At 45.8% G+C, this 8,170-nt stretch overlaps 1 protein-coding gene across 1 annotated transcript in view; it reads left to right on the forward strand.

Moving 5' to 3' along the window:
• PROSER2 (proline and serine rich 2) overlaps positions 1–7,912 on the forward strand; it is a 13,108-nt gene extending 5,196 nt beyond the window's left edge. Inside the window, exons 2-3 of the mRNA XM_010182409.1 lie at positions 5,356–5,608; positions 6,921–7,912. Coding sequence (XP_010180711.1) covers positions 5,356–5,608; positions 6,921–7,912 — 1,245 coding nt within the window. The remainder of the gene's footprint in view (positions 1–5,355; positions 5,609–6,920) is intronic.
• The last annotated feature ends 258 nt before the right edge of the window (positions 7,913–8,170 follow it).

Raw genomic sequence — 8,170 nt, forward strand, 5'->3', positions numbered from 1 at the left:
TTCCTAAACTTCCAAAGCAGTTTCTGTGCTCCACTACTTTCACGTTCAAGGAATACTTGGATTAGAGTTCCTGTAATGTGAAAGCCAATTTTAACTTGTGTGGCCTTCAGTGCACATAGTGGTCAACATTTTATGTATTAAAGTACTTACAGAGTTGTGTCTGCCTACCACTTATTCTCCCTTGTTCTAAACCATAACGTGCTGTGTTCTCCCAGCCTTCCTGTACAGCGACAATCTCAGCACTCCTTGCTCCGTCCTGGACCCTGCCCAGCTTGGCCGCATCCTTTCCAGAGTTCAGCGACTGCAGCTGAACTCTGTGTTCTGAATGAGGATGTGCTGATATTTCATCACCTTGGTTAATAGATCCCAGAATGACATTCACGTACCTGCACAGCACTCTCTTTACAGCACTCAATCTGACCCGCAGGTCTTTGTCTTGTATTGCCGCTTGGCCGTTGTCCTTCACTCCGTATTCATGCGTTCTTCAAGTGAATTTGTCTTGTGGACCAGCAGCACACTTACATGGTTCACGAAGGTCTCATTCTGTCCTACCTAGTTCTGGCAGCAACATCTTCCAGCATAAGAGCATCAACAGATGGTAAATTAAATGTCCACCGTTGTTAGTGAAGTGTCAGACAATAGAGATGTAGGGATAAATCTGTTCAAGACTTGTATCATAAATTGAATAATGAAATAAGACATCATGCTACTTCTCAAAAATAACGATATCTCCCCCAGTCCCCTTGCAGGAGCTTCATGTAGGCATAGTTTCCTTACTGATCTGTGAGAGTATTTCCTGAGAACCACATAATAACGCCTTCAGATCAAGGATTAGCATAGCTCATGCCTGTTGGCCAAGTCAGTAACATGAAATGGAAGAAGAAATTATAAGCTGCTCAGCCTAACTTTGATAACCAAAGAGTTTAAGTAGATCTTGCATTGCTTTAGCTTGCCTTTTTTAAAAGCAGGTTAGGAGTCATTTAATCAGTTTATCTTCAGTTCATCTAGTTATTTTTTTAAATACTTCTAGATAATTCATTTCCTCACTTATGACCTATTGATTATATGCTTTGCTAACGGTTATGAAGCACACAGGTACGATTATGTTAATAAACTGAAGAAAACAACATTCAGTATTGTAGTCGTCTTCACCAGATGAAGTGGTATTATCAAAATCATCAGATAGTGGGCTGTAAAGGAAGTCCTTTTTGACACAGCACACAATTGAGCGGTGGAGCTCACTGCCACAGACTGCAGTGAATGCCAGCCATTTAAACGGGCCTAAACAATGAGATGAATTTATGCTAGAAAAGCTCATTAAGGGCTATTAAGTACACAGATACGGATGCAACTGGGAAGTCCTTAAGCCATGTATTGCTGGAAACTGGAAGAATATAGGGAAGAAACATATAAATCCACCCAAATTACAGCAGCACTCTTCCCCCCAACCCCCTTCCCCTGTCCTGTGCGTTACTGATGGCTGAAGGCAGGCTCCCGAGCTACATGGACCTTTTGGTCTGATCCTTATGGTAGTTCTTGTTCTCATCTGTAATTCACTTGCTTCCAACTTCAGCAGTACAGCAGTATGATCCATTCTGTTCCCTTTTCTGTAAATACAATCAGAGATACTTGCTTTTTTCTTCTGCACTGAAGCTTTTGTACCTGTTGTGGTACTGTCCCTGCCTGCAGGGCTTTCTTCCCTCTCCTTTCTCTCTACAAGAGATCTGCCTGCCTTGTTCTTAGCAAGCCGAGGCCTAAGTGGTGCTGCATCCATCTCCTCCTACGTATTAGAATAGTGTGCTCCCTTGGTGTGGTTTTGGGAAGCATCCGGTCGCTTCTCTCCATGGAGCTGTGCCTGTTAATTTTCTGGCACTATCAGGTGATTGGTGATGAATCGGTTGAATCCGCTGTTCTGGTATTTGGCTTGACATGGGTCAAGCCATTTGGTTCTCCAGCAATCTTCGAATAAATTTAATTTTTTTTAAACTCGTGAGGATATCTTGGGATTTCCTCTGCCTTTCTGTTTCTGTCAAAGCTGTGCTGGTCTTAGGATTTTAGGTCTGGATATGACGTTGAGAATTTCTTCAGATGCACGTGAAAATTGTTGGCCATTTATATTAAGTAACTCTGGACAGATAGAAAGGGGATCTTTTCTGTAAAACAGATTCTAATCCTGTTTTCTCTTTTCTTTTGATCTTTTTTCTTTTCCTCTTTTCTACCAAATGCTGTCATAACAGACTCTTTCCTGTTTGGTGTCAGGAAAGGTTTGGCTGCACAGGGATCTAAAATATTAATGCCAGCTGAGCATACTCAGCTATTTCAGCTGTTTGTGTCCTGAATTTCTTCTGTCCGAGCAGTGTTTTTAATCCTGAGCTAAGGGACGATTTTCAGGTTTCAAATTTAGGCTGTCTTTTTGATAGTACCTTTAAAGTCAGCAGTGTTAGGTGTATGTGAGGTTTAGTTTTGGGAGCCGTGTTTGTGTAATAGGAGTAGGGAGTTGGTGGAAAGTATGAGGGAAATAACTTGAGTAGCTGAGAAGACTGTTTTGACTGCTAAAAACCCAGATTATTCAAGGAGAAAGGAGTCCTGGAAAACCAGTCCAGAAAGAATATGAACCGTTCCAGTACTTGGAATATATGGGAATAACTAAGGTTACCGAGTCCATTTGTAATTAGTTTAAAATGGCATCAGTTAACCACAACAACGTTCCTCCCATCTTCGGGAATACTGTAACATAAGTAACACAAGTGGGCATTTTCTGTCACACCGCTGTTCTCACACCAGTGGTAAAATGAGTCACTGCCTGCTTTTCGTCTCTGAGCTCCTTTCGTTTGACCAACCTGAGTGGATTTATCTTCACCTTGTGTCTAAAATGGGATTATTTCCTTGTCTCAAATGGAAACATGCCTTGCCTGAGGGAGTTTCTGGCCAGCCTGGATGCCTTGCGTCTCAGGACAGTGACCTGCCATAAGTCTGCCCGTTCTCCAGAGCTGCTGTCTGGTTTTGTTTTTTTTTTTTGTTGAGGAAATGTGCCATTGGTCCTCTGGAAGGAAAAATACATGAGGAAAGAGGTTGGAGTGCTAACAGAGATGACGCTGGCCTTTCACATCTAGGCATACCATTTACTATAGCTGTATTTGCAAAGGGGTGGTTACTCATTCTGGGTCCTTCACCTAGAGAGAAACTGCTTGTTTCAGCAGGATCCACGAGGGTGGTAAATGGGGCAGAGCTCTGCTGACCCATCCTCCTGCAGATCTCACCTGGTGTGGAAAAGCGCTCAGCCATAAGGAAGGACTTCCGAAAAGCTTTGCTTCAGTTCACACGCTGTTTTACTCAGCTCTTTGAGCCAAGCCCAGGTGGGAGCAGCTTTTAAATGCACGGCGTGGTGCAGTCACTTCTGTACCATACCATGCTCTGGATCTGCTGCTGCTGCTGTGAACGTCTTAAACACAACCTCTCTTATTTTATTTTCTTTTCCCCTTTGCCTGCGGAAGTCTGGCTCTCGAAATGAGCTCACCCACAACAAAAGCATCTCCAAGTCCTGTTGAGCTCCTACCTAACGACGGCTCCTTTCCTGTCATTCTCTCGCCTACTACCAGACATAGCAGCGGTATGAGTGTTTGGGTGGGGAAGGAAGGAGATTGCAACATCCATTAAGGAAAAAAAAAATAAAAGAAGGCTTGTCTGCCTCTCACTTTTCAAGTGCGGCTGTAAAGCTTTCCTTGGCCTTTGAAAACTGAGCTCTGCCATGTGGTGGGTGCGAGCTGGGGAATACGTCAGCCTTTGAAGTTGGTGCTTTAAATAGGCAGTTGCAAATGGCATCCAAATTAAAGCGGTTTTAGCAGTTTTGCTGCGAGCTGGAATAAGTTATTTTCTCTGGCAGTAAGACCACGTTACAAATACCCACACCTCTGTATGCATCTCCCAGCCCTAAAACCGTGTTCACTCTATGACAGTAAATACAAAGCTCTAGAAATGCAGTTGTAGAAGGAACCTCTTGCTGAAACTGATGTGTATTTCCCTGCAAGACTTCAGGCTTCTGTTTTAACAGAAAACCGCGCCAGCTGTGACTGCAGGCGGCTGAGTTCACACGATTGCAGTCGCAGATAAGCAGACCTGTCCTGAAGTGTCTGAGCGAAGCGCGGCTGAAAGGCTGTGTGTCTGTCTGCTGCATTTCATGCATTTATTTACAGTGAAAATGTACTGGCCACACAAGAGAAGGCAACTGAGAATCCCAAAGCATTTATTGTATTATCTGTGGTGTTTTGAGTGCTCAGAGACCAAGCGCCCCTTGGTACAATGCAGCGCTTCATAGTTCTTAATCTATAGGCAGTACTTTTCTACAGGAGGACGTTGTTCTTAGTTATAATGCCGGGGATGAGGATGAAAGCTTTGTTTGCACAAGGAGTTACATGCAGTTTTTTCTATTTTAGTCTAATGTAAAATGATCTGAACAGGCACGGTGACTTGGAAGCAAGTTGTGCTGCCCTAGCAAGAACCTCTCGGATATTTGCACTGCATACCTTTATGTATTTACCTAAATTCCCCCAATCCTCCACTGAGAAGTAGCCTTGTTACCTGCGTGCACAGTCAAATCTCCCTGGAGAAGCAAAAATTAGAGATGAGAAAGGAAAGTGCTTTGTATCGCTTTGCTGGTGCCTTCTTGTTAAGTTACTGATGACCAAATTTCCAGTACATGCATGGTGGGAGAGAAATTCAATCCAGAAAAGGGAAAACCTCACTTACTTCTCAACAATACTTAGTTACATTCCCGAACTTACACAGCTCTCTTGGGAAATGTCTTTCCTGTATCCATTGTCTTAATGTAGCGCCTTTCCTAATCATTCTTGGTCATCTCAAGCTTCTGGAAAAGTGAGTGTTTCCAGGGCGGAGGTGGAGGGAAAAGAGTTTGCGCGTTGCTGCCGAGCTTCTCGTAGTGATGCTGCGTTAATCAAGTTAATCAAGAGCAGTGACTCACAGAAAATGAAGACTGGATAATCCGAGTGGTTATTTATCACTTCTGTGGTCTACAGGATTGCTTCCTGCTGGAGAAAATAGCCCAAGGCACTTTACTGCTAGGGAACAACATCTTCATATTTAGTCTAAATTTTTCCTTTCTATAGCTCAAAGGTAAAATTCAGAAACTCTCTTCCTCCTTGTTATTTTGTAATCTACCACATAACTCTGCATAACTCGGATTGCAGTGGTGGAGACACATTTCAGCTCCAGCTGTGCCTCTAGAAGCCAAGTCCCTCCTTTCTCCCTTCAAAAAGGGGTGCTGTTTGCTAGCAGGTACCTACCTGTGCTCCCCTATAGGGCATTAATCTTTCTGGCTTTTTTCTTTTTCCCCAATAGGATGATGAGAGTCTGAAACACTTAACTCACGAAGAGCAGGATGTCCTCATGTTCTTTGAGGAAACCATAGATGCCTTAGAAGATGACTTGGAGGAGCCTGTCCTGCGCGACAGTGGCATCCACTGTCAGTCTCCGAGGTCAACGGAAGAAAACGTGTCCAGCCATTCGGAGACTGAGGATATCATCGACTTGGTACAGTCAACACCCGAGAGCAGCGACCAGGAAGGTCCTCCCAGCAGAGATGCAGAACCAGGTAGTGGTATTTCTTTAAAGTGCTTTTTTTCCCTTTGACCGAGCCCTGCCGTACTCACAGAAACACAGAATCTCAGGAGTTGGAAGGGACCTGGAAAGCTCATCCAGTCCAACTCCTGCCAGAGCAGCATCACCCAGACCAGGTCACACAGGAACGCATCCAGGCGGGTTTTGAATGTCTCCAGAGAAGGAGACTCCACAACCTCTCTGGGCAGCCTGGGCCATGCTCTGGCACCTTCACAGTAAAGAAGTTTTTCCTCATATTCAGATTGAACCTCCTATGCTCCAGCTTGCACCTTGTTGCCACTTGTCCTGTCATTGGCTGTCACTGAGAAGAGCCTGGCTCCTTCCTCCTGACACTCGCCCTTTACAAGTTTATAAACATTAATGAGGTCACCCCTCAGTCTCCTCTTCTCCAAGCTAAAGAGACCCAGCTCCCTCAGCCGCCCTTCATAAGGGAGATGCTCCACCCCCTCAGTCATCTCTGTGGCTCTGCGCTGGACTCTTTCAAGCAAAAGCGCTCATTAGAAACAGCAAAAAAATTTCTGTACCTTCCTTACTACCTCAAGGTGACTCCGTTGCACATCAGGAGCTCCAAGGACCACGGTTTTAATTTGACTTGGGATTTCAGAGTTTCTTGCTGTTACTATCACTTTTTCTTTTCTTCATGGGGATCATGCATATGATGATGTTGTTGGACGGCTGTTTCCCTGCCTGGTGACAGAGTTGTAGCAGGGTGTTATGCAGAGTCATCGCAGCAGGGCAGACAGTCTGGTGTTCATCAATGTGTTCATGCTCTGCTTCTCTCTTAAGATCTCTGAGAGTTTTAAGATAGTGACTTGTTTGTGGCGTTACTTTGTGTGGGACTGAAAAGCACATGCTCCTATCAGTAAGCTTGTGACAAGACAGTGTATGGCTTGTTGTTTCCTTCACCCTGCGGAGTTTGCTTTCCCTGCTCTGGGAGAACTGATTTACCTGCAAGTGCATACGGTGGGATGTAACTTATGCCCTCCTGGCTGGTATAATGAAACACACTATTGCAAGACTTACAGAAGAAGCAGTTGCTGAAACATTGAAGCAAAGTACAGATTGTGAGTGAATGGCAGAAAGCTTGTGGTGAACACGTTGTAAATACAGTGACTACAGCGTCGCCTACAAGATGCCATTGCTAGGGGTTCAGTTATGGCAATGTGGGCCGAGTTAGAAAGTTTGGGGGAGGGGAGTACTGATGTTTGTGAATCCTAGGTGAAAGCAAGCCTTGTGTTTTGCTCTGTGTGGAGACTTAACAGCATTATTACTGTTTGTCTCTTCAGTGTTGGATGCTGCCTGGAGAACTGAGAGCCCGAAGCCAGCTGTACCTGCTGACATCCCCCCGCATCCACCTGTACCACCACCATCAATACCTGAGACACCGCCTCTTCCTCCTCCACCTCCTCCTCCAGCGCAGCATCCGAAATTGCTTCGCTCTGTCCCCACTCCGCTCATCGTGGCCCAGAAGATATCTGAGCAGCAGATGGAGAGCAGGGTGCGCTTCCCCAGTGCCCTCAAGGAAGGGAGTCTGGACAGGAAGAAAACCCCAGTAGCCAACGGTGATCATTTTGTGGTTCCAAAGCACCCGCCTGCACCTGCACCCAAACTGCACCGGTTCCCGAGCAACATCAACATCACAAATGTCAGCGGCAGAGAATTCAGTGAGACCATTTCCAAAGCAGCCGTTAATGTCCAGGAGCGGAGAGCTCAGGTGCTGGCCAACATCAGCGGAGGAGCTTTGCTGGCAGCTGAGCTGGAGGAGAAGCTGCAGAAAAACGATTTCTTGTCACGTAACAGAAGCTCTTCCTTACGGGATCTCTCCTCTGAGCAAACGCGATACGAGGCTCTGGCAAAGCTTGGCCTCATTAAAGGGAAGGCAGCTCAGGACCAAGTGGATCATGCCCCAAGCACTCAACAGCTCGGTGTGCAGCCCAAACAGGCAGACGCTGTTCCCAATGGATACCAAAACATCCATGAGATGTTAAAAAGTGAGCCCAGCCCTTTCCTTCCTACGGGCAAAACTGTAACAATCAAACCAGAGGTCTCTCTTGCTGCTAACAAGGTCAGCAATGCACAGCAGAACACGGCAAAGAGTTTTAATGATTGTAAACAACCTACGCTAAACCTGGACATGAGGAGGAGGGCAGGTTCGCTGCCCAGACCCTCGGGATTTCGGTCCCAAGGGATAACGGTGAAGTTTTCTGGCCGTGGCTCAACAGAAGAAGCAAGGAGAGAGGCACTTCGGAAACTGGGACTGCTCAAAGAGACCGCGTAATCTGGATGGGAACGTTTTGGCGACGAGGGAAAGTCATAGTGTGGCTTTGTGCTAGAATTGTCCCAGCAGGATTGGGATCAAACAGGTTGGAAGAAGGAAGGGGAAGTTCTCTGCATCAGGCAAGCTGAGGAGGTGCTGGACACTGGAATGACAGCGTGTTTCCCCAGAAGGACTGGCACCAGCTCTGGTCGTGTACAGCAGCAGGTTTCAGCCCTCCTTCCTACAGAGATGCTCGTCTGTTGCGCTTTGAGACTAAGA

Source organism: Mesitornis unicolor, unplaced genomic scaffold (genome assembly GCF_000695765.1).
Source record: "Mesitornis unicolor isolate BGI_N332 unplaced genomic scaffold, ASM69576v1 scaffold19074, whole genome shotgun sequence".
Taxonomy (NCBI): Eukaryota; Metazoa; Chordata; class Aves; order Mesitornithiformes; family Mesitornithidae; genus Mesitornis; species Mesitornis unicolor.